Source organism: Lasioglossum baleicum, chromosome 3, assembly GCF_051020765.1.
Source record: "Lasioglossum baleicum chromosome 3, iyLasBale1, whole genome shotgun sequence".
Lineage (NCBI taxonomy): Eukaryota > Metazoa > Arthropoda > Insecta > Hymenoptera > Halictidae > Lasioglossum > Lasioglossum baleicum.
In genome coordinates, this window is record NC_134931.1 from 13022940 (window position 1) to 13050902 (window position 27963).

The 27963-nt window shown below is 41.0% G+C and overlaps 1 protein-coding gene across 22 annotated transcripts in view; it reads left to right on the forward strand.

Moving 5' to 3' along the window:
* Positions 1-27963, forward strand: part of LOC143221949 (uncharacterized) — a 291787-nt gene that overhangs the window by 151036 nt on the left and 112788 nt on the right. For 6 of the 22 annotated variants that reach the window (XM_076447660.1, XM_076447661.1, XM_076447677.1 and 3 more), the window contains one exon: positions 24016-24075. The exons of 11 other annotated variants lie outside the window; for them this stretch is intronic. In XM_076447660.1, coding sequence (XP_076303775.1) covers positions 24016-24075 — 60 coding nt within the window. Of the gene's footprint in view, positions 1-14052; positions 16469-24015; positions 24076-27963 lie in introns of those variants that run through there. 5 more of the 22 variants (XM_076447651.1, XM_076447654.1, XM_076447655.1 and 2 more) reach the window with 5 other exon arrangements.

Here is a 27963-nt window from a genome sequence, read left to right on the forward strand (position 1 = left end):
GTGTTTAATCTTTGTATGGTGGACGTTTTTCATTCAACGTCGTGGTCAGGAATGCATTAGTTAAATTAATTTAGTACTCTTTACGAAAATTGAGTTAAAATCAATTCAATGATAAAACCTTCTTCCGTATCGTGGATTACGGAAATAAACATGATGCGAAGTGTGTCGTGTTTGGAGTTGTTCTAATCAGGAAAATGTCACGGATACGTACGTAAAAGTTTCATAAAATAATCATTAGAAACAGAAATGTTTGGTTTAATCGCTTCCACGTTCCACGATAGGGTCAAGAGATCGATGAACAGTATCTGTGCACAATGTAAGTGAAATTTCGATCCCGAAGTTTTCACATTACTGTGATCCGCTGTGAAGTTTTTCTGGTTAGCATCAGGATACTAGATCGTGTAAAGGAGGATCTCGTATAAGGGAGGATGAGAAATTAATGTTCGCTCACGAGATGTTTTGTCGGCGGTGCCGATAGCCGGCCGCAAGAGCCGCATGCCATCGGCGGTGGCCATTCGCAGGTGGATGCAGTTCTAATGCCAGAGACGCTTTGCATCGCGCACGGCATTGCAAGGCCAGCTAGCCGCAAGAAATCGTCGTCGGGAATACCGGCCTCGCAACTTCTCGGCCCGTATAAATCGCGACACGAAGCGATGTCGGCTCGAGACAAATCTGTTGCATAACTGCTACTTCTATCGGTGGAAATCGTCGCCTCCATCGCGTGATACCTGGAGACCGGCTTCCGCTCTGTAAAATCTACCGTGAACGATCTGCTCGGACTGTTCGAATCATTTTTTGCTACTTTATCTGACTCATATTTAATCCTCGATATCTTCATTTCATTTAGTGACCCATTTGCATCATGAACGTATGTGTATCATTTCCCTTTTATACATGATACGTGAGTATAATACAAATGTGCATTTTATACACAATATAAAACAAATGTGCATTATACAAAATACAAGACAAATGTGCATTATACAAAATACAAGACAAATGTGCATTATACAAAATACAAGACAAATGTGCATTATACAAAATACAAGACAATTGTGCATTATACAAAATACAAGACAAATGTGCATTATACAAAATATAATACAAATGTGCATTATACAAAATACAAGACAAATGTGCATTATACAAAATACAAGACAAATGTGCATTTTATACACAATATAAAACAAATGTGCATTTTATACACAATATAAAACAAATGTGCATTATACAAAATACAAGACAAATGTGCATTATACAAAATACAAGACAAATGTGCATTTTATACACAATATAAAACAAATGTGCATTTTATACACAATATAAAACAAATGTGCATTATACAAAATACAAGACAAATGTGCATTATACAAAATACAAGACAAATGTGCATTTTATACACAATATAAAACAAATGTGCATTATACAAAATATAATACAAATGTGCATTATACAAAATACAAGACAAATGTGCATTATACAAAATACAAGACAAATGTGCATTATACAAAATACGAGACAAATGTGCATTATACAAAATACAAGACAAATGTGCATTATACAAAATACAAGACAAATGTGCATTATACAAAATACAAGACAAATGTGCATTATACAAAATACAAGACAAATGTGCATTATACAAAATATAATACAAATGTGCATTATACAAAATACAAGACAAATGTGCATTATACAAAATACAAGACAAATGTGTATTATACGAAATATAATACAAATGTGTATCATATTATACATAATACACACACAACAGTATATACGCGAAGCAAAGAATGTCCATTCGTTGACGGTTCCGTTGAATCCGACTTAGTTCGACAATAATTTATGTACACTTTCTCTCCGCCAAGTATTTCTTCCTTAGAACGTTGCTTTATGCAAGCATTATATAAGCATGATTATTCCGCGTCGGTCTTTTTGATCGCGTCCTATTGGGTGCTTTGAATCGATGCGTTGGATACCGATAATGACCTAATTACATTGATTCTAGAATTGAATCTCGAATAGCTGTGACAGTGTCTGGAAGATTGGACAATCTTCCTGAATGTTCCATTTGGTTTGCTATTAGCGCAATTCAGCTACCTTTCGCTTATAAATTCTACTGTTCTTCACATCCACAGGAATATGGATACAGAATTAAAATAATAAAATTAATTGGTATAGTATTGCCTTTCTATTTAATGACGGTGGAGTCTTACGGCGAATGGTCTTCTACCGGACATATCAATTTTAATACTTCCTCTGTCCCATAATAAGTTATGTTGTAGGACAAAATTGCGAAGCTTCAATAAAAATCAATGTTTCACAACATCTGTCATTTGTTTTGACACATCTTTCAATTTTTAGGTTTATCTAATATTACGAATTATAACTATTGTTCCAATTTCATCCGCTGATCGAAATCAATGGTTTTATTTCCGTTGAATATCAACCCATTGTAAAAGTAAGATGAAAAAAACAAGTTATGCTGGAAGCAATGAAGAACGATGGCTCCAATAATTATAAGCTCACGCACATAGGGAAAGCAAAGCTTCGCAGTCAAGGGATCCTACCTACAAGTTTAAAATGGAGGAACGAAATTATTGAAAAATCCAGAAACTATCTGAACACTCAAAGTAAAAATTAGGAGTAATATTTTTAATCGTTAATAAAAATGTTGCGGTCTATATTGAATTTCTTCTGCTACTATTATTATAGAACAAATTAAATTCATCAACTGCTACTATTATTATGGGACACAGCAATTTTTAGCTGTTCTCATTAAATACGTGTGGAACGAATAAACTACGTTTCAAATGAAGATCTGCTGTATACCGAACAGCTCGCATTAGCCTTGCGGAATATTAGCACGTTAACACGACTCGCATCTCGAGCGTGAATTCATTAGCACCGCCAGGTCTTCGAAAAACATCATTAGCCACAGTCTTTGATTTACTAATCCCTATCGACCGCGTCCCACATAGAAATCTCTCTTGCGCATCGGCCTTTTTTCTACGACTTGCAGTTCTCAAGAGCCGATTTGCGGAGATCTCGACGTCACGGCGCGTCGCAGAAAAATCGCCGCGGGTTCTGCGTGGTTCAATGAAGAAAAAAGGGGTCATCTCCGCGAAGTGGCTTCGAGACGTCTAGTGGAGGGTTCGAGTCGCGAACTTCCTGAGCTTCGCTTTTAAAATTCTCGCAAATCAATAACGTCGGCTATTTATTATCAATAATTCCTGAATAACGCGGCGCCAATCGTCTCAAACTATAATAATTTACGTGTTTATAAGAAAACTAAAATTTATAGAATTGTGTATTTGCAAATTACAAGTAAATCGGAATACATATTCATGAAACATTTATTTTGGTTTCATTCATTCCCATTAAACTAATTAGAAGAATATAATTAAAATTTCTGTAACGGTGGAATCCACACTACGTAGATAATAATCATAATAATAATTGTTACTCCAGTCACTTTAATTGTATATTACTCATTATCTCTTTAATCTTGTGTTTATATTTCCTTTTAATGATCAGCGTAGAATAATGACAAATATTACGGGCACGGTTTCTGACGCACAGAATTTCGTTCCGGTTTAATTTAGTGAAAACGGATTACATTAAGTTGATACTAGAATAATTATTGTAGGAATATTATTATGGTGGTGGCGTGTAGGATGATATTTTCTGCATACGTTGGGGAGTATACGTGTGTAGATAATTCTTGGAGCATTGTTATGCCAGTAAAACATGTGTAAGCAGAGTTCAAGAAAACGTAACCGGTGTTTACCTGAATATGTTGAATACGATTTAATTATGCATAAACCCCTCGGCAAAGGTAAATACGTTCGTTCGTCGCAGGATATTTGCGTTAATCTGATCCTTCATACTTTATGCGCTTCGTTTTCCGCCGGTTCTTCCATTCGAGGCGACACGAGTTTTTGTGCGCGACAGCGCGTCGTTTCATGGTCATTATCGTCGCAGTGAGCATAGTCGAGGGAATCGGTGCGCCGACGTTTCTCGTCGAGTGCATAAAATCTGCTCGGTAATGCAGCTGACCGATCTCTCGTCGCGTTCCAACGTGCACGGCGACGTTCCCAAGCGGCGGCATTGCCGGGTTTTTTAAAAAGCACCGTCGAGCTCGGATTTTTGCATTCCATCCCCGTCGTCGACGATCCACCGTTCGTCTAATTATTCTTGATCTTCCGTTCGTTTGTTGCTCCTCTATTGTTCATCCCTCGCGGATTTTAAACAGCGGAACATCGTGAAACCACCCTCCGGCCACGTTCCCAGCGTTATTACCAGTTCATTCGAGTTCATGGATGATTTCAGCTTCCCATGGCTCGATGCACCTCGTTCACATAAAAATATTCATCAGAGAAAATATATACCGCATAGTTCTATTAAATTCTTGGCAAAATTGTTCGTCCCCACCCGGTAGGATTTTCCTCGCGGCCACAAATGAAACTACTTTATCTTGAATAACTAGACTGCAGATTTTATGCATTTACAAGAAAAATTATAAGTGGGAGGGAAGAGTTCACTGTACTCATAGATTTTGTAACTTTCCTCTAAATATATTGTATATGTAAAAACGAAGTCCTGACTCACTCACCTATCAACGCCCAGGCTAAACCCTTGGACCTAGAAAGCTGAAATTTTGTACAGAGGTTTCCTTTATGATCTATACAAGGGATAAGAAAGGATATTTCGAAATATTCGAAACCCCTAAGGGGGTGAAAAGGGGTTGAAACGTTTGTATGAGGAATATATTGTTCGTGGTCGGATTTGCTTGATACTTGGTCTTAATGCTCTTTGATACAAATAATCAAACACCTGTTTCGGCATTGCGAAAAATTCGACCTCTAAGGGGGTGAAAAGGGGTTGCAACGTTTGTATGAGGAATATTTCGTTCGTGGTCGAATTTGCTTGATACTTGGTCTTAATGCTCTTTGATGCAAATAATCAAACACCTGTTTCGGCATTTCGAAAAATTCGACCTCTAAGGGGGTGAAAAGGGGTTGCAACGTTTGTATGAGGAATATTTCGTTCGTGGTCGGATTTAGTTCATACTTGGTCTTAATGCTCTTTGATACAATTAATCAAACACCTGTTTCGGCATTTTAAAAAATTGAACCCCTAAGGGGGTGAAGGGGTTGCAACGTTTGTATGAGTAATATTTTGTTCGTGGTCGGATTTAGTTCATACTTGGTCTTAATGCTCTTTGATATAATTAATCAAACACCTGTTTCGGCATTTTAAAAAATTGAACCACTAAGGGGGTGAAAAGGGATTTAGAAATCTAAGATGGCGACATGGCATAAAATTAAAACTCCATAGGGGTGAATAGGGGGTTAAAAGGTTTTATGGAGAAACAATAGCAATTTCCGAGGACATTAAACGGTTTCCTGTGCGAGCGAAGCCGCGGGCGAAAGCTAGTCTTTCATAATTTTCGAGCGAATCGAACGAGTATCGATCGATCGACAGGAAAGGTTCTCTATATTCGATGAAGAGAATTCTAATTTCGATCTAGGGAGATACCTGCAAATTCCGCGCGTAATAATTCTACCTGGAAGTCGGCGAACGCGGAACAACCGATCTCCGGCGATTAGGACGATCCAGCAACCCTCGCAATCAACTTAACAAATTGCATTCTCAAATCGGGGAATGGTCGAAGCGATTCGACTCAGGAAAAATCCGAGCATTTCCGTTCTTGTTTATAGGGTCAGATGGAGGCTAGCCGATGGTTAGTTGCGGGCGATTCGCGCTTTCCGGTTGATTTACGGTGTTCACGGACGATTGCGCTTCTGTGTGGGCCGAGATTACAAAGAGATATCGCGCTGCTGCTTGTGTACGACGTTAGATCATCTGCGAGAGGTGGCTACGGTGGATACGGATCTCACAATTCAGCTTAATTACCCTTCGTGATTGCTGTTCAGCTATTGTTGGAGCATTTTTTTCATTGAGCGCCTTCGAACGGTTCGAATTGGAAATGATTAGCCTGGTTTCGTTCGTTAATTTACGTGGGGTGTCTCGTAAGCAGTGATATGCAAACTGTAAACATCTATGAGGAAAATCGGTCACTGAAGTTTGAAATATTTAATAATGAACGCAGACAATTTCTATTTTGCATCAAGATCCGCACATTAGTGTGTATCTGTATAATTTTCTGAAAAAGATCACGACCGTCCATAAAATTTAAAATATCTTCTGCCCCTACTATTTTTAATGCAGCAGATATACGTAGACTTCTATAGCCAACTGTCAGTTGAAATTGTGGAATAAATTTGTTTTTACGGAACTCCATTTTTACGGAAAATGGATCGGAAAGTTTATGTGAAGCACATTCGCTGGCAGTTGCGATAAGTAGATTTAGTAGGTCATGAACAAACGCGTTAGCTAAGTAAGTTTAAGCATTAATAGCACGCGCGACTGGCGTTTGAATTAAAATTTTTTCGTGGAACGTATCGAAGCACGATAATACGTCACCTTATACTTTATATTTGCCATTGTTATGAAATATATTTAATGATACGTTTCAATTTACGTAGTGAAATTCTGCATGTAGTTACTGTTTGGTTATTATCTGGCGATTATTGTACCAGCGATCTTTTAGGAGACTATAAATCATTAATGGACAATGTTACAAAACCTCATTAATCCGTGCTGCGCCGACTCCCGTTTGCAGCTGTGTAACACGGTCGTTCTTTTTGTGCAGTGATCAGTAGCTATCATCATTTCACCAGCATCCAGTACTGAATATTTAAAGCGTCTTTCAATCTCGATCCTGAATGGAGGAACAGTTCGATGTTCATTCTGAATAATGGAATGGTAATTAAAGCTAACAAGAGGGCACTGCAATACAGATGATTACTTTTCGAATCGGTAGAATCCCGAACGGCGGGGATCGATCGGAAAAAATAGCAAGAAGAATTCTAATGGCATTCGTTACGTTTTGATGCTTTTAGCGCAAAAAAGTTTCAATATTGCCGGATCAACTTGATTTTACTTTCAATGGAATCTGAATCCCTGGCATAATTACTAGTTATTAGGGCAATTTAAAGGATGTCTAAACTTCTCTGAACGAACGTTTCGTTATTTACAGTTTAAAATAAACTATAATATTCATTGATGCGTAGCATCAGTTGGGTAAATTCTATATGTATACAGTGGGTGTAAAAAGTATTCGTTCGGCCTTTAGAACAGAATAACTTTTTTATAATTGTACCAAACGACCTGATTTTTTTATAATCAATTAAAAGCATTGGTTTACGAAATGATATGCAATAAAGATTTTCCAAAAATTATAATTTACAAGATTACATGCAAAAATTAGAAAGGCATTTTTTTAAACTTTTATTTGGGCCCTTAATGAAAGTTTAAAATATATGTTCTGTAGATCTATGTTAGTTATGCACATGCTGGAAATTTCATCGAAATCGGTTGACGCAGGAAAAAACGACACGCATCGAAAGATGGACGATTCTGTGGATTTTAAGGGGGAAGGGTAGTCACGTGACAAATCTAGCAAAGAACTAGAAACATGGGTTTGCGGGGTTTCGTTTTTTGTTCTTATACGAGCAAATTTTGGGCTGGGTGAGGGCTCATTCTAGAGGAAGGTTAAATTCAGAGTGCTCTGGTCATGATTTAACGAGATTATGTTTATATCTAAGAATATGAGTGTCCAAAGTAGGGAAAAAATCGAGAAAAATCCCGCATATTCCAATGTATTTTTCTGTCACTAAAAGACTTTTCTGACTGATATGATGACCAGAGCACTCTGTGATGAAATATGCTTGTATAAGGACAACAAACGTCAGCCCGCAAGTTCTTTCAAGATCTAGTTCTGTGCTAGTTTTGTCACGTGACTACCCTTCCACTTTAAGCAGAAACTGATCAAAAGTCGTGTAAAACTACGATTTTCACAATTTCTAACCGCTTGTAGCCCGTGTGTATGTTAATCGATTTCGATGAAATTTTCAGCATGTGTTTAACTACTATTGTAGATCTACAAAACACATATATTTTAAATTTTCATTGAGGGCCCAAATAAAATCGTTTTAACAAATCCCTTTTATATTTTTGCATGTGACCTTGTAAATTATAATTTTTGGAAAATCTTTCTTGCATATCATTTTCTAAACCAATTGATTATACAAAATCTAATTGATTATAAAAAGTTATTCTATTTCAAAGGGCGTACGAGTACTTTTTACACCCACTGTAAATTTTCATTACATTACAATATTCGATCACACTTAAAAATGGCATAATTCTCTTGTGACATTTTATAAGAATTGGTTAACTAAATAATATGTAAGCAAAATTTTGAAAATTGCAAAGAAAAAAGATTCCACATTTTTAATGTGGCACTAAAATCATAAAATTCGATGGAGACCCACTATACAGAAAAATTCTCGAGTATGTTTACAACACGCCAGTCAGCTCGTAGTCGTCATCGTTGCCATTCGGGTTCAGTTCCCGTATTTGCGATTCGATCTCACAAAAAGAGACGAATTTCATCGGATGAAAGCTGGCGTCAATTTTCCAAACGATACTTATTCAAACAACTAAGCCGCCGTTGAAACAGCAACTTAGACGCCAAAGCCTCGGCGAGAATTCTGCAATTACTAAAAGTAAGTGACCGAGCCTCGTTAATTAACGAGCGCCTCGTCAGCGTCGATTTTGCGCCCCGACAAATTGCCCGACCACCCAGATGACGGAAAACTCTCCCAACCCTCGTAGCCCGCTTTTATAAATCTAGCTTCACACTTTTCCACGTTGCTTTGCTTGCGACAAGCTCCTTTACGGGTTCGATCCGTATAAACGTTTAACCTGCTGGGGAGACGCAACGAGTTCAAAGGATAAAACCGACAACCTACATAGTTATTTTCCTTCGAGTTATCCGCTTAGCGAACCGTGCACGGAAATCGTAAAAACGGAACCGGATTGTTGATCCTCTCGTTTCTCAGTCAATATCGCGTGTGTACCGACGTTGAATAATATTTTTATCCTCCCCTCCCCCCATGAAACGTTAGTACTTAGTTAGTAGGCAATAAAAAGCTGTTCGATTTTCTGAATATAGTAATCATTGTTATGGCATACCGTATTATCAAAAAGATGCCATATTGGATTTAATTTACTATCTACAAAATATACGAAAGAACTAATTAGCAGTTTTCAAGAATTTTTTTAAGAGAATCGTAAATATTATTCATATATCCTTGACATCTACAACTGTCTTGTGTACTCACGATGTTAGATTGTGTGCATTTATACATTCGAACGAGCAGACCACGAAGACACAAAAGCTTATATTTTCGAAGAAAATTGAATATTACTCAAACATTTTATCTTGTTAAACAATGTGTAAAAGCGAGGATCCGTGGACTTCGGTAGCCTGGGTTGTGAGTCATGAGGCTTTGGTACTGAAGGACACTGCAAATTCTCAGAAAGTAAGAAACTGTGGTTCTTTAATGTTCTTCGCTTTTCTCGTAAAAGGACAGTAGTTTCATTAGAGTAGGCTTATGCCCAAATCGATGTCGAGCCAATCATCGAAACTTTGAATTAAATAATTTATTTTTACCGGTCGATCTCATGACCTAAAACCGATTTCTAATTCAAGAAATTCATTCAAAAAACCTGTTTTCAAAAACGTACCAACTCTAACACGATTCAGGCTTCCACGTTTTCACGATTATCGATCAGCATGACGATTCGACGAGCATCGTTCGCCGCGAGGGAATGGGGGCCGCTCGGCGTAGCCTTTTAAGGTCGATTTCGTCGTTCCGCGTGTCTGCTTTGATAGCCGCGAACAGAAAGGGAACATCGTCGTCGGTTCTTGCTTCTCGCGCGAATTATCCGACTCGTGGGTCTTGATTTCCGCGCTGAAATTCCGCGGGTTTCCTCGTCAGGTTTCCTCGGAACACCGTCTGAATAGCGTTTTCCTGACGGCCAAACGAGCGCCGTTATCGTTATCTCGGGAACGATGACGGACGACTGGCAACGGCGAAACGGCTCGAACAACGCGACTCGCCGAGATAATTTGAATATCGAGGCGAGGCACGTTCGCGTCACCTCTCTTTATCCACTTACGAAGACACACCGGCGCGGATAATGAGGCGCGCAACGATCCGCCGGATCTGCTCGAGGAATATTCATCGCGGGATTCTTCTATTTTTACAATCGGAATACCGGCCGCGCCGACGCATTCCAATATTGTTCTGCGTCGTGATTATTAATCCTTTGCCGGAACTGCGGCACTTGCTTATCCGGCCCGATCCAGCGAGTCACGTTCGCCACCGGTCAACCACGATTTCTCGTTGGAACTCGCGGAACGGTTGCTGGAACAGTTCGGATTCATTCCTGCACGCGTGATACGGATTAATCCGTGGTGTATTAGAATCGTACACGTTTTGTCACGTAATTGCTTTGTTCGAATCAGTTTTTGCTCGTTGTTCAGCCGTTCAAACTCTTCGATATTTCGGAATTTCTTTGACACTAAACCTACCACTACCGGTCAAATGACCGGTTTTATATTTTTCATCTTATAATTATTGAAATTACGAAGTTGCTTTCATGAAAATTTATTCTATACATTTCTTTATCCAAGCACATATTGTAATAAAAATTGCGCAAAGTCTAAATAAATAGCTCCTTGTCATTTTTGTACGCTAAAACATTTTAATCGCTTTCAGTGCTGGGTAGGTTTAGTGTTGAACGATGCTAGTGGCCACGACGATTCCAAACTTTGTGATTTATATTGCAATTACAGAGATTTGCAAAGTACATGAGAATACATTTCAGAGACCGTAAGATGTCGGAATGATGTTTTTGAAATACGAAGCAGAAATTGATTTTCTGAAGTCGTGGTCAAAGTAAGATAATCCCTCCGCTATTAGCGATTGAATTGAAAAAGTTTTCCGAACATATTGATATTTATTTTACATTTTTTGTTGCCATCATCGTGCTTCATTATGCGGCTTGATTGAGGTATTTAAACTTTTAGACACTCCTTGCAAAGTACATGACAATTCATTTTGGAGGTCGCAAGATGTCTGAATTCTATTTTTAAAATACGAAACAGAAATTGATTTATTGAAGTCGTCAAAGAAAGACGATCCTTCCACTATTAAAGATTGAATTGAAAACGTTTTACACTTTTCGCTGCCGTCATCGTGCTTCATTACGCAGCTCGATGAGATAAGCATTTATCTTATTTATGTAGACCACTCTGTAGAGAAAAAATTCTGCTTTCTCCATAGAACCAAGAAAAAACCCTTTCCAACCCGTTTAAGTCGGCGTTCTTAAAGTTGTAATTAGAGGACTGAGCCGGTGGTGTTTCCAGGATAAGTGTGCATGTTCGCGATAAGATAATCTCCGGATTTCATTGCTACTTCCTCTTATGCGTTAAACGGCTACATGCTTTTGAACGATTGAAAAATAAGAGGAGTTGAGATATTTTTTTAATATGGAAAATTATGTTCCTTTACAAAGTCAACATGAACAGGTTGTGATATGGTATTTGAGTAGTATTTGTTGAAACATTGAGCTAGATTGCTTGTATTAGGAGAGCGTGGCACTCATTTTCACGAAATAATTTTTGAAACACTGTTTGTGATGATAGACATTTTTTAATAAATTTTATATTAAACTGGACAAAAATGTTACTGCAAAATTTCATCCAGATTGGCTCAACAGCCGGTGAAGTAACAAACGTGACGGAAATAAGACGACGAAGGATAGATCTAGGTAGAAAAATATCAGCGCGGCGATGAGGTTTATTGAACCGGAACCCGGAACACCGTTCGCCGGATTGCTGCACCCATTGATTCACGGCGTTCAACGTCGAACCTCAATCTCGGCACCAAAATAGACTATGGCCTACTCAGCCTACTGGTTGGCTAATAGATTCGTCAGCAGGACTGCCTACTAGGTGTACACGATTTGGGGACGCGAGATGTTTATATCTATTTCAGGCCTACGAAGATCGTCTACAAATTGCTTCCCCCGCTTTCCACACCTAGGAATGACGCACAAAAGTTAATGCGCATTTTGCAGATATGCAGCCAATATTTTTAGTTGCATTGGCGAGCTTCGTTCGCATATTGGTTGCGTATGATTGCGCAAAAATTCGGAATTTTTAAAATTTGTAAAAAGAGGTTATACAGAATTGTATCTCCTATCCTAGAATTTTTATCCCGTTTTTAATAACTCGGAAAGTTCCTACTTCATCTCAATTTTCACTAAATGAAATATATTCGAAAAGGAAATTATATTTCATTTAACGTCAGCTCCTTCAATCGACTCTACGAGGATATATATTTGCATAAATTACACAGTCTAGTAATAGCACACGTGTAACAGCATGTAAATCCAGTTTTTTAAATGGAATAATTTATTGAAAGAGGAACTCCAAGTGGAAAAAGAAATTTCCTCTTCGAACGGTTACATAACGTCAAAATTTGATACTTATCCAGTAGATTACGTTGAGTTGCAACTAAAATCGAGACGCAAATATGTATTTCATAATATCTTGATACCACCGGCATGTTTCAATTCCGGAATTCTCTAGTTCTCGAATAAACTGAACATTTTTGTTCAACTGGAGTTTGAATTACCGAGCAATAGAAGTGATCAATTAATTTCTTTGATAAACAATTTGCAAAGAACCTATTTAATAATTTATAATTCCACGAGTTTTTAATAATATTCTTGTTATTTATTCCAGCGGTTATTCTGGGTGGTCTACTTACTCTAACAGTTCACACATCGAAAACAAGTTGCGAGGAAAGTCGACGTAAATACATTTGTCAGGCGCACGTGCGTGCGAGCATTAGTTTCCCGTGTCTGACCATAGCTGGCAGTTTCTACTTGTGTAACAGTGGTAGCTTACTCTAACTTATGTACGAACACAATCCCAGTGGCAACTTGGTTCTCGGCTCGGTTTGCATTCTTACGGACACAATTCAAATTTAGGCTCCCATTGAAGACGCCAGTTTGCGTAATAACAGGTCTCGCGTGGGTGTACGCTCTAAGTTCAAGTTACGTTCAACATCCACGGATGTTCTTTCCCCACAGTGCCAGAGTTGCCATAACATTCATGATTCGTGCACATTCTACCGATCTACAAGCGGTTCTCAACGTCAAATTCACAAGATCCAATAATAAAATTGCTGGACGCTCTGAGGCTGTTATGTGCTTCAATTCTTGAATATGCGGTTCAATATAATATGGTCCGTTTATTTTGAAAGTGGTGTAAGTCGATTTTTTGTTGTTTCGAGAAAATTAAAGATTGGCATATTAGTCGATTCAAAAATATAACATAATTATGTCAAGTCTGGCAATGTTTCTATTAATTTATCAATATATGTAATTTGATTATACCATTTTCTTTCATCCGAATTTTTTCTTACCCGTTTTTAAATTGAGATCCGTAGATTTTTGGTGAAACGAAATTCTCTCGTTTCATTTCATGTAAAATAAATTTATTATTTTGTCCACATTGTTTTATAACATGCTATTCACAACAGTGGTGTGGTAACCACCATCCATGTCTATGGAAATTGGACTTACACCACTTTCATAATCAATCGCTACGCAATTTCTTTTGTTGGCCAATTTTAAATTGAACAAAGCATTGGCATTTTTTAAGACATTAACTATTAACTACTTATAAATAAAAAGTATACACTAAATTAATCACAAATTATGTGATATCCCATTCTTTTTTAAATGGACTTACACCACTTTCAAAATAAACGGTCCATATATTTTATTATAACGGAGACATAAATTTTGTCCAGCTGTTTGTGACTCTGTCCCACTGTGCATCGTCCTCGAAGGATTAGCAATAGTGTTCAAGGGAGATCCTCTCAGTTAGGATCTCTCAGACTCGAACCATGAGTTCCGTTGATCCATGCATCACCGTAATACCACGAGCGATACGACACTAGCTCTCATTTCGCAAAACCGTTCCGGAACTGTGTCGGCCGGTCGGATTAGCCCGTGACAGAGCGGTGCAAGCGTTCCCAAGGGGTTGGGGGGGAGCGGATAGCCTAAAGCTAAGCAAAGTGACATGCGGCAACGATTTCCGAGGCACTGTTACCGCAACAAGACCGCGTACTTTATTGTCAGATCTCGTGCACACGTTCTCGCGATCCGAGACAAGGCTTTCGAGCACATTGGTCCCCACTCTGTGCACCTGTGGACGACAAACGGGAGTGCGAGACGGCACGTTGTCGAAGGTGTACACGTATCCGGCGAGTGTCCGTCGAAGTAGACGGAGTGGTAGGAGGTGGAGGCTCGAAGGAAGGAGCAAGAAAAGACTTGCCGGCAGCGAGGAGGGACCTGTGGCTTCTCGAGCAAGTCGCACGGTCGGGCATGTTCCAGCGAGTCGTCCGGTTGTCGGCGAGGATCGCGTGCTCGAATCGATATCGCTCGAAATCGCGTTAACGTCGACCGTCCTCGAAGTGGTGCACGGTTGCTCGACGAGTCGTCGAGTTGGTTGATCAGTTGCTGTCAGTGTCGAGCCGCGAGCAGCCAGTGAAATCGCGAAATCGCAGCGCGACCACGCTGGTGGCGCTTACCAAAAGCGTAACAAAGACGACTCGGTCGCGGTGCGTCGCGTGTTCGATGTTTTCCCGGGAGAGAACCGCGCCGCCGACGGAATTTCTAAACAGTCCGAGGAGAAAGGAACTTTCTAGGCTCGAGCACCGTCGACGATGGCATCGGTTTTCCGATAAACGACGGCCTAAAGCCCATCGGGCCTCCTCATGGTCCTGCCCGTGGCCTCGAGCGACCTTTAGCTGCAACGCGGCCACCGAGCCGCCGTCAGCTGCTAAACAACCGATTAAATTTACATGGTGACGCAACACGCGCTCGTGGCCGTCGACGACGGACTACCAAGAAGCCAGTTGCGAGCGCACGTCACGGTGAAAAGGGGCGTCCGCGATCCGGCAATCTCGATTCGCTGTAGATCGTTTCCATCGCGAATTGACGCCCCGTCATTCCTGTCACGGTGATTCGCCGAACTACTTCGGCCACGAGCCAGACGGCCTGCTACCGTCCGTTTTCCCTCGGAGAAAAAGTGAAATTTCTTCGAGGATTGTCGGGCACAATAAATGCGCTATCCCGGACGCTTCAGACGCGTTTAGAATCGTTCTTGTCGCTCGCCGGATGGATTTCGTGCGGTTTTCCTACGGAGAACTGGGTCATCAACGATCCACGCTCGCCGGGGACAAACTGTGGCAGGAAAATTGTGGTTCACGCGTCCACTGTGCGAGAAAGAACTCTGATTTCATCTCCATTTGAATTGTTTTAGTGTTCAGGTTGACCGAGTTTAACAAACCATTGGGAAACGAGTCTGAAATCGCGAGGATACAGTGCGATCTTCATTTTAAATAGCCTCCAGCAGTGCAAAGGGATGATGTTTTCTACTATACTGTAATCTGTCATCGATGTTAGTATCGAACAAGCGGAAGATTGCTCGCCGGCAAACGTTCAACCGAGAAAACTTGGCATTTCTCCGGAGGAACAGCTCAAACGAGAAAATCTCTCGGATAAAGTCTAATCCGGGTTCTACATACTGATTGCTTTTCAAGCAGCATCAAGTGAAAGAGAGAAATCCTGCGGTCCAAGTATATTCTAATCCCCGACCGGTGTTTACATAATCCACGTGTAGAATTCTTGTTTAACAAACGCTCCTCTGGAGAACCAATTCAAACAAATGGATCTCCGGGATAAAGCCTGATCCAGCTTCCAAATATTGATTGTGCTCGAAAGAGCGGCGCGGTGGGACTTCGGGTTGTTCCAACTGTGTTCTTGTTCAGTAGACGATCCGTCTACGAAAATTGTTGTAGTCCCAAACTATTTTAGATCATGTTCAGTGTCCACGTGGACGAACTATAGTTTCTACGAAAGTAGAGATGTTTCCTCTTCGATACCCACACTAGCAAAGTTCAAATTTCGTCCGAAGAGCTAAAGTGACGTCGACAAAGCAATACGAATAAATCTACAGAAGCACTAAACGGGTGAATTCAAATATAGAATTGACAGTTCTGCATCCGCGGAAAAGTGATCGCAGCTTTCGTGAAGGATCGATCGAGGCAGGAGTAGAGTGATAAAGTGTGATTCGAGATTGAAGATAGTGCAGTGTGTCAGAAATCAGGTGGCTTCGCTGTCGTCGAAGCGGACCGTGCATTTCTGTGTCTACGGAAGCGTGATAATCCGCGGGAATTATGCGAGAAGGTGTTGAATAGGGGTCGGGGGAGCTGTGACCGGGATGTTAGTGAGATTGGGGATGACATGGGAGCCGGCGACATGAATAGGGAGATACCGAGCAGCACCCTAGCGACTCTCAGGGGTATCCTGGTGAGCTCGTTGTCGAGGGAGAACCTGGGCCCGCACGATCTACCGGTCCAAGAGAACGGGAGGCATCGACCTCTGCGGAAGGTGCACTTTCACGAAGGTACATTCGGATGTTCGTTTCGGCTCGGGCGTTTCGATGCCGATCATTTAAATATAAACGAACGAAGCGGGCCCCGCCTATCGGCTAACATTGTTGCCTGCAAGCACACCCGGTAGTTTTCGCGGAACGATCGAACTATCGGGAAAATTCGCTCGAACAGGGAGAAAGTTTGCGACTGCGACGACGCGGACGTTAGCCAGTGAAAACCGAGAGCCATGGGATGTATGGTCGAGGGGTTTTTACGCGATTCCATTTCGCTCAATTTGCTAAGGCGGTTTACGCGATTCCCGGGAACACTTAGAACACCTGCTCGAGGAATTGAGAGAGGAACGATTGAGACCTTGCCGAATGACCGTTCCCCTGTTTGCCGTGAGTCATTCCAGTCTTTCGATCGCTATCCGGTGGCGATCATTTTCTGAACGTTATTCATCGCGCACTTTCTAGCCTGATGATCATTCTCGTAAGAACTACGGATTGTTCCGGTCGACAGGTTCTGCCTTGGGAGACATTACAGAGGTGTTCGATAATGTTACGTACTCGGACAAATGTACACGTTGTTGAAAACTGTATTTATTGAAAAAATATTAAGGTTCAAGTGTCCACAGTGACTCGGAGACGCTGATGAAGAGTTTGTTGGTTTTAAGGTGACAGGTTTTCTAATTTTAATTATTAAGAATATTAATTTTCTTCCCTATTAACGATGCCTTTGATCGAAAATGTAAAAGGATCGCAAGGAGGCGAAAGTCGCAAACTACGTGCTTATGAAAGAGGGTACGGAAAGATGGTTGAGAAACTTGTCAAAGGATCTCTTTAGTTTAACAAGTTATAAAAATCGTGTCGTGTTGCATTTCTTTGCAGTTTAACAGCTTAACACGCGTTCTCGAAGTATCATAGCTAGATTCGAAAGTTTGCCAGCGTTGAAAATAATGACAGGCATACGCAGGTATAAATTGGAGTGCATGGCGCTCATGGTGAAGGCCGACCATTGCATCACAATGCCACATAGTGCCCTTCTGATGCAGAGACGTGTGCAGATATAGTGTATATTATCGTTTACGACCAACGAATAGCCAATTAATTGTAATTACTCGATGTACACTGTAAAACAGTACCTGGAACAGTAATGAGCATTCGGTGCAACAAGGTTTTCATTTAAAAATTGACTGCTTCAGTGTATAATAATTCGACCACTCGCTTTACATACAGTTTTCTTGCGATGTCTACTGACAATGGCTACACTGTAACGACGAGTCTCACCGCGTGTATAACCAAACAACTCTATTAGAGTTTCCCGGAAACCTAGTTCTTTTCTTCAGCCGGTGAAATCATTCGTTGACACAATAACCGTCTCGAGTGCTCGTTTCGCGAAGTAGTCCGCAAGAATTTAAATTTGCACACTCCCATTCTTCCAGACGTTCGCGGCATATTGCGCGCGAGACTCCCCGGTTCAAATATATACCGAACTTATTATAACACAAATCGATCTCCGCCGTCTGAATGCCAACAGTCCACAGTGTGAATTCGTTCTTAGAGCGGTGAACTCGTGGAGGAATAGTCTCTATCCGTCGAATTCGCTCGTTATTCCTCTCACGTGCGTCGTTCTGCTTATGAATCGAGGATGACGATCAAACTTTCCATACTGCCATAACGATCGACTGACCCGACCGGGTGTGTTCGATGCCCGAACAAAGCCGGCAGTTTCGCGAATGCGTTTGTCGCTTGACAAGATGAAATATATTCGCGCAATTCGCGCCATGGGATTGCTCGATGTTCCCAATTGAAGACGAGCGAGCGAGTTTCTCCGGAAAGAGGATGAATATACGCCATTAAGCCGGGGTTTAACTCGTTCCACGGGAAACAGGCTGCATCTAAGCTGAGCTTAGAACACGCCCACGATCGCCGTTCGTCTTGATAGGCCCCGCGGAATCGATACTTTGATCTCGCTTTGAGAAATGTACTTGCTTTCTGGAGAGACTTCTAATCAGTGTCTACATCAGTTTAACTCTTTATGCGCGTTACGATTAGAATCCCCTGCATCTCGGATAGCTGGGAATATATTTCACTGGCGAAATGGAGCTCGATGGTTTGAATCGCGTTATCAAATTTGATGTCTATCTCCGTTAGTACAGCTTGATTGGGAACAGTGGCATGCTATCGAATTATCAGATATCACGGTTTCATATCAATGATTTACTCGCTGTTTACGTTTGTGGGAATTTGGCACTTGTGTACCGAATAAGTTTGGATTTGTCATATATTTGGGAAAGAAAATATACTTCTGAGATTTCGATTGTCGTATCAATTCCGATTGATCTTGGTTATCAATCTACACTAAAGTCCAGTACAGCGTTTCTTATCGAACCTTGAAACACTGAATGTCGATAATTTATTCATTATTATCATGTAATTTGTATTATTGAAATATGCTTTGTAATAAAACGTACTGTGTATGGAGATTTCTCTATCACGGACTTGACTGTAATTCGTCGACTCGTATTTGCACAACTGAATAACGAGCAGAAAAATAAGCTGAATGATAATACGTCATTTCTATGCATCGGAGAAGATCATATTCTCAGCATAGATGTTGCAATAATGTTTACGATAACAGAATGTCGTAACAGCGTAACCCCAACTCGCAGCAACAGATAGTAAACGTTTGATACGAAGAGACTTTTATTTCCGGTGTGTGACAGTAGATATGCGATCGAAGGACGTCAGACGAAGGCGATGATCCTATTTCCGCCGTTGAGTAAATTCGAAAAAGTACATTATAAAGTTATTATTAACATAAAACTCAAAGTCAAAGTAATTCGCTAAATAAGCAAGCCGAGTCAATAGCTGGAAAGCTGTGGTTTAATTTGTTTAATTTTGCTACTCAATGCAGAAGTACAAGATATCCGTTTTAAGTTTAGACAGATAATTGTGTCATTCATACATCAACGATGCGGCATTTAATGTGTGAAGGCTCTCAGCTGTGTATAATAGCAGCACACTATTGTCCCTAACGAAGCTAGCGCGGCAAGTTAAGAAAGACTGTACTTTGACAGTCTGAAGAATAAAAACAAACTGAAATCAGACTACGAAACGGAGAAACCTCGAATTAAAATGTTTTTCTTCTGCGATCAAAGATTCGAGGGAATGAATTCACATTCATCCAGTGTGCGGCCTGACCCAGAGTAATAGTCTGTTTCCACTGGCCGCGTTATTTGTTTCGAATGTGATTGCGGCCCTACAATAACGGATCAAGCCGGCGTTGGACGGCTCGGCTCGTTGGATTTTTCTCGTTAAAGGTAATGAAAGATTTCCGCGGGAAGTAACGTTATCACGCGGCCGGTATTGTTTACCCTTACGCGGCGACGTCGTTTCCTCTTCCAAATCTGTCTTAATTACTGCTCACGGTTGCATTCCGAGAACTTCATCGCCAGTCCCGTGACTAATAGATCTGCTGATGTCACGCACCAAAAAGTGCCGCTCACTTGGACACTTGGAAACACCGTCAGCACTTAACGGGAATTACAGCACAATGTCTCACTGTTTCGGAAATCTTTGAAAAGTTCGAAAAGTTAGGTTTGGATGAACCACTGCTAACTACATTAACATTGCAGTATGTGTATTAATGGGAATACAGTAAATCCTCTATAGTCGCAAAAGCCTCGGGGAGGTTCGTTTGCAAAGTTCGTAGACGGACACTACTTTGTGAGCTTCAAAGACCGAGCTGAGCGTAGAGAAGGACAGACCGTGTAAAGAGAGACCAGTGTGGCCAGATGAGGTTGCCGGCAACCTCATTTCCCCCTCCACCTTATCCCCTTCCACTATCCTATTCCACCGTTCAGTCCCTATCGCGCACGCGCAACGTGTCTTCCATTCGCCTCACTCTGCCTCACTCTATTCTCGTCGCGCAACGTGTCACATATTACTCTGGTCATCAGAGAGGGGGTACTTGTATTCCCCCCGATTCCTTTTCGATTACCCCTGTCTGGACACACTGAGAGAGACCGCGCGGCCGCAGCGACTGAGACTCTCCGCGTCTCTTTCTTTCCCATACGCTATCCTTCCTTGCGCCCGAAACTTTCATCGTCAATTAAGGGGGCCGTCTCCTAGCAGATGACGGTCGCGCGTGAACACTCACACACCGCTAGAGTACACTCACACACCGCTAGAGTACACTCACACACCGCTAGACCACGTATACGTACGCGAGAATTGCTAGGATCAGGGAAATGTGTTCTGATTTCTCGATAATGCAAAGACGGGGGTGTTTATTAGTCAAAATCGCTAGATAAAAGATCAATCTAGCGCGCTGTTTGCTTCAAAAGTCGTTCTTTTACGTTTCCGAGCAATGATTTTGCAATATTCGGCTGCATGTTGCCCGTCAGATGGCGCTGCAGTCACGCCGGCGTACTAGCCTCTCCCACGGGCAACATGCAGCCGAATATTGCAAAATCATTGCTCGGAAACGTAAAAGAACGACTTTTGAAGCAAACAGCGCGCTAGATTGATCTTTTATCTAGCGATTTTGACTAATAAAAACCCCCGTCTTTGCATTATCGAGAAATCAGAACACATTTCCCTGATCCTAGCAATTCTCGCGTACGTATACGTGGTCTAGCGGTGTGTGAGTGTACTCTAGCGGTGTGTGAGTGTTCACGCGCGACCGTCATCTGCTAGGAGACGGCCCCCTTAAACCACTAAATACAGTAGAAATTATATCGTGTTTGGTATTATTTCAATCAGAAAATTGCCACGAATATATTGATGAAAGTATCATAAAAAATAAGTAATAATAAAAAATATGTATATTGGTATTCAATTGTGAGGACGCGCGGGCTTTTGAACTGTGCCGGCGACTGCGACTCATCCTTCACACCGATATACCCGAGCCGATATCAGATTACTACAGTGGAGGGGATGTTTTTTTGCATTCATCGTGTACGACCTTTTTGCGATTACAGGCGATTTACTGTAATGGAGATCGACAATGAGTATTGAAGAATTCAGATAGCATCGGTTCGGATAATCGAGGTTCTACTGAAACGTGAACTGAACAAGCAACTATGTTCCTTACTTACAGAAATATCAAAAATGTTTTGGTAAACGCTCCATACAAAAATGATTAAACTTGATCTAAGAAAACGGGAACTGTAGGTACTCTAGAAATAAAACTACATTCACTACAATAAGTTTTATTCGGAAAAATGTTTGTTTAACAATACTATAAAGAATCGGACATTTCACGTGTTCTGAACGTTATAAATGCTACGATATCCTGGGTAATTACGGTGCCAGCCGTCGAGGCTGAAACTTTCTCGACAGCGGCAATCGACGCACACGATATGAACGCAATCGTCTAAACTGCCGCGTCTAATGATTGTTAATGTTCAAAGCTCGCGGAACGACGTGTACCGTGAGATATCGACGGCAAACGCAGTAGAAATGACGTGTTCCCTATTTGCCGAATGTTTCTCGGCTGTTTGATCGTACTCGCGACCGGATGCATACACTGAGAAAAAAAAGTAGTTACATACTTCAATAACACGCGTGTTATTGTAATTTTTTTACTTCGATGAATATCAATGTATTCTTTTCAATAGTATGAAATTTAGAAGCAAATCGTGATGTATTTGAATTGTCTATCATGAAATGATTGAAAATATTATTCGATTCAATGCCGTACATTATTATTCGTAATATTTCTCTTTTTCCTTCAATCAGATATGTTGTTAAAAAAATTTGAGAAATGTATTGATTTATACTGGAATTGGTTTGAGGCCATATCTTATTTTTTTGAAAACATTGATGGTCAAGCTATTCGCTTATATGATCGGCGGAAATGAGTTTTGCTATTGAAATTCAATAGTATTAAATATTAAAATAAGTTCATATGATATTGGCACTATTCAATAGTACATCTTATTGAATCAACATATATTTTTTTCTCAGTGTACGGATACAATTAAATGATCTCGCTCGAGCAGAGGTAAGTAAAAGTTCACGCGATAGTACTCGTGGTGTCCGGATGAGTTTAGTGGAGTTCGACACGAGGTGCGTCATTAATGGAATCATTGATTTTATCGTGATTCTCTTTCGGGATATTTGGAGTGGAATATTTGGAACACGTGTTTGGGGAGAAACCCGCTGCAAGAGACTTTCACGTTTACACGGTGTGTCTGTTGCTTTTGGCTCTTTGTTGGCGGACAAGGATGATAGGATCGGGTGATTTCTGTGCTAGATCGACCTTCGTGGATCACTGACGGCGCACAATAGGTGATTTCTTTTGTGATAGCTTACGAGAGAAAGATTCGACGGTTGTTGGCTCATAAATTTTGTCGCTGTCGTTATTACGTCACACTGGGAGCGGTAACTTCATATTAACGGGTATTAAACAACTGTATTTACGATGTTATTGTTATTATTTATTCATGAAGCGGTCCCGCCAGCGCATGCATCATGAGAATGATTGCTGGTGATGGCAATATTGCCTTTCGAGACGTGTAATGATCCATAATTTAAGCCATTACAGGCCATATGGAAATCGAAGAATAGCGAGGAAGTATGCGGGGTATTTAAGCATGGAATTCCAAGATTTGGTATAATGTTTATTCTCGTGTAATAAATAAAAAGTCCTACTATTGAATGCTGTTCCGTGTTGTTGAACCTTTATATTATTTTCACAACCAATTGGATTCAGCCTCTTTGTGTCGGAGCCAATGAGCCGTGCAGAATTTAATCGAAAAATTAATTTCGCCGTCATTCAGAACTGTTATCTGGAAGACGTCGCGTCGCATCGTCGAGACGTCGTCAATGAACCCTCAAGATCGTACTCCAGTTCCGTTCTATTATGTAACACCGTTCTTATTCCCACTATTGTTTCGGATGACCGAAGCGAATCCACGCCTACGGGTCAACATTCCAGCCAGAATGGTAATCGGAAATGAAAAGTTCCAGTCGGTCCCGCGTTCCGTAGCATCCTCCGGATGAAAAGCAAAACCAATTGAAGGGCAATCTGGGGATGGCATAGTGGCGAATATCGGCCAATCAAACCCCCGACGGTTACCCCGACGGAAGTGCGTGAATTAGAAACAGTGTGACGACCCGATAATTGGGGGCAGGGATTGATTTATCTGGTAATTAACAATTACGAACTGATGATAGTGCGCAACAGGACGGTTTAGGAACGCGTCGTGCGACACGCTGGCCACTTACCAAAATTTGGGCTACTCTGGCTAAACATCGAATTTCGAAAAGTACTTTCTAGCACAAATGGTATGAAATCTAATAAAGGCGGACATTATTAATAATAATTGCTTTTCTTAAATTTCATCATAGAGATTAATAACTCGCAATATGAAAGATAAAAGGTTGCATTTTGCAGCGAACGAGAAACTGTCGCCGCGTACCAGCCAGTAATCTATAAAATAAAGAGTCAGCGATGAAAAATAACCTCCGCTGTACGATGGATCAGCTGAAAATTCATTTGTGTTTTCATTTACCAACATGTATTTCTTGTCTCTCATCGTTACATTGATGGTTTCTCTTTGTTTCAGGTGAGTACAACGCCGTAGACCAAGAGTACCGAGACTCCGAGCAGCAGCCAGGTAGTGGTGGTACGTAGAGTGATACCACGAAGATTGTCGTTTGGTGTCTCTTTGGCTTAGCAACCCACCACTTTCATACCATCAATCTGAGAACGGGGAGAGTGTGAACCACTTTATCGAGTTGATTGTTTAATCCGATAAATTGCTTGTCACCTTTCAACGCGTTCACTGCCGTGGTCGTTGCTGAGAAACCTAGCACCCATGAAAATCTTGCAAAAATAATATAATTAACATTTTCGGAGCAGAATCGGGATAACCACCCCATAGATTCAAAGCGGTCCTAAATATCTGAGGCGTGAAATTTTGGCAGTCAACGTGTTCATCAGATCATGCAACTATGACTTTATGAATATCTCATTCGATGGTTTCTGTGAGCAGTCAGATGTTTGCTTCTTCGTACCTTTGAGCATGCATAAAACGAAAGACTCTCATAACACTCGTCAACGAATTTTAACTTTAAGTAAATATGAATTGGTGATTTTTGACAATTTTAGCAATGTCATCCGTAGGTCAGAGTTATTAGGTTTTCTTCTATATGTTTCATTGTCGACGTAAGTTGACAAATATACGCAAGCATTGCACGTTTTAGGGGCCTTTCTCACTTTAACCATTGTTTAAGCATGTTTCCGTAATCATGGTGTAATGTTAAACGACATCACCTCATTCAGAATAATTCTTCATTACTCTGCAGATTAGAACTATGTGTCTATCTTTGTTGAAGCATAAGACGTCTTAAACATTTCCTTCAAGTTTCAAATCTATGTACATACATCTTCCAGTAAACAAATTGTTGTAACTTCTAGAAAGTACTTAAGCCGTTCCATCCAATCTTCAGAAAGTTGTTCTGCTTTGTAGGATGATCGAATACTAATAAGCTTTACTGTATGTGTTGGACAGTGTAATTAAGACTGTGTCCAAGCTACGAAACAGTATTGGCAGGTGGAACGTACGTCAAAACTTGGTCGACCCGGATAATCGGGACGTGCTTAATGAACTCATTAAATTCATGCTGCGTCTAATATCGAACACCATCGCGAAATCGGATACTCCAGAAAAGTTGCCTGGAGAATCGGATATTTGCGAAAAGTTACCACGGGATCGCCGAGGAATGTGTCCTCGTGTATCCGTCGATTCTACGAGCGGAAATAATCGATAGCGGTGTCGAGTCTCGAAATACAAGGCTTTCCCCGAGCAGAAACTCGATCCGTTTTGCGAATCAGATAATGATAACGTAAACTTGAGCGGAATTATCATTTACATCGCTTATGAAAGAAAATATATTTATGTGGTGGGGTCATGTGAAATTTAATGCTCTTGGGAGATCAAGCATTCGGACTCTTGTAACATTAATACGAGGACAAGACTATTTACACTTAGTAACACTAGGCCATCTAAAAAACCCTCGGGTCCGTGCTTTTTTTTTTAGATCATGTAGTTCTACTATTTCTTTGTGACCTCGCCAACACCGCGCCGACGTAGAAAAGGACAGCGCGTGTAAACGCGGACCGCGCGGCTGATGTTCTGTGAGTAGATGACGTAGAACAGAGCTGAGAATTACTTACTCGCGACGGCCGATTTTCAAAGGCTACGCCCCCTCGACCCGCCAGCGCGTCTCGCTTCCCGTGGCGATCTTCGTTCTCCTCTCTTTTTTAAAAAAAATTCATTACGTACACCCTAGAAGGGGGTAGTATTCGGTTTCCCCAATTCCCATTAAAAAAACCACACGTCCAAGACTTATGCCCTTTCCACCCTAACTTCTGGATCGTCGGAAGGCCAGACGAGGCCCCGCTTTTCGCATTTCTCCCGTCTAGTTTATTATACCAGCTGGCTCCCCTCATGTTCTTGTCGAATGCCCACACACAGGCCTGAATTACTAATAAATTAACTTAACTACGCAGATAATCTTGACCACGGAGTATCTGACCTTCAAATGACATTAAGAGGGCAAGAAGATAAATAAATATGTGATATATTTACTAAAACACAGAGGCGATCCTATGATTAGGACTTGTTCGATGCTACACATGGATGCTTCCCGTGACGACAACGTACTAAAGTTCGGAGTGTAAGACGAAGGAACATGCGGAGACTGTTCTAGATGATAACCGCAGAGAATATGCTCATTAACGCGACCTTTCTCTCGCGTAATTATCGATCAGGGCACGCGCGCTTGGGTATGCGACCACAACAGACCGAAGTTTCGCCGGAACCGCCGTCAAATATTCGACGAGCGCGAAATTAATTGCTCGTCACGGCCCGTTCCCCTTCGCCGCATGGATCTCCGGATAAAGTGTCAAGGAGGAGGGCTTCTTCACGCTCGCGAGATCCTCTCGTCTCATCTCGAGCCTCGCGCTTGACAAAGTGCATATGAAATATAACGAGAATGTGGGATGCTGCTGCAGCCTCGGCGCAATTTCGCGCGAGCACGTTATTACACGCGCTCTCTCGCGCGCGGGGGCGAAAAGGGTCGAAGAACGCGGTGGGCGCACACGGTAAATCTTTGACTCTGCCATGGGCGTTTTCAGAACCCTGATAATTAAGCGTCCGTGATATTATCAACGTACCCCGCGTTTTCCTCGAGACGTTCTAAGTCAACTTCCTCTCTATGAGGCGGAAGATCTATCCTCGGCTTGTAGGTCACTGACGCAAATTAATACACGTCTGCATGTGACGGCTATGGCCGTCAAATTTTCATTAATGTGCTGATAACCGACGACGATTGCTGTCTGTTCTGATCAATGACTAATGGAAGCTTTGAGCTCACGATAGATCTGAATTGCAGTTTCTCACAATTTTGATTCTTATTAGAATTATTAAAGGAAGGAACAAATTTGTATTTGATTCCAGTACCTTGTAATTGATGTAGAAAATTTTCACGTTGCATAAATGTCCGCACGCCAATAATGATTATCTGACGCAATGTCAGAGAATTAGAGAACAGAGTAGGGCAATAAAATCAACTATATAATATTTAAAAATGACTAGTAATCCTGTTGAATGTTAGTCATAGCAAAATAGTCATTAGTCAAAACATTTTGATTAGTTGGTGATAACTAATTAATGATATTAATGTATATTAATCGCACAATAGTGACTGATGACTAAAGATTGATGACTGGTCATCAACTACTAATTCACTAATAAGCAATAGCTAACGATTACTTAAAGCTGTGACTAATTATTTGCCATTTAGTTATCACTAACTAATCAAAAAGTTTTGACCAATGATTATTTTGCTATGACTAACATTCAAATAGACATATTAGTCATTCTTAAATATTAATTGATTACTGCCCCACTCTGTTAGAGAATGGTTATTAGTATAAGCTGTTTTTAAATCGACTAAATATTCTTATACTTTAAGCCAAGAAAAAAGTTATAATAGACCGTAGTACAGCGGGATATAGAAAATTGATCGTCAATCAAGTGGATGAACCTTGGCCGGTGAATTTTCCCCGTCGGAGGGGATCACCGAATTTCTCACGCAATCGAGAAACGCGAATTTCGCGATGTTTAGTCTCCGATAAGAATGGACCGATAAAAAGGTAATTCAGCGGCTCATCAGTCACCGGCGCGGCGCAGGGCACGTAATGTTCGTATCATATTTTATCCAGTAAAATTTATGAGGAGACCGCCGTTGCAAATAATATCGCGGGAGATTAAGATACCTTATCGCTGACTCAGCTCGTTGGCGGTATTCTTTTTCGCTTGTCAACATGTATCGTTGTGGTTTTGTTGACTTCTTGTCGGACTGGTCGTTCGCGAGCACATGGAACGGTGATATTTAACTGCGAATCTAGTACTTAATCAGGCTCTGTATTCATTCAATCCTTGATTAATTAATTTGTTTGTGTTCCGTGTATATTCGCCAATTTATTTGTGGGATTCTTTTTATTA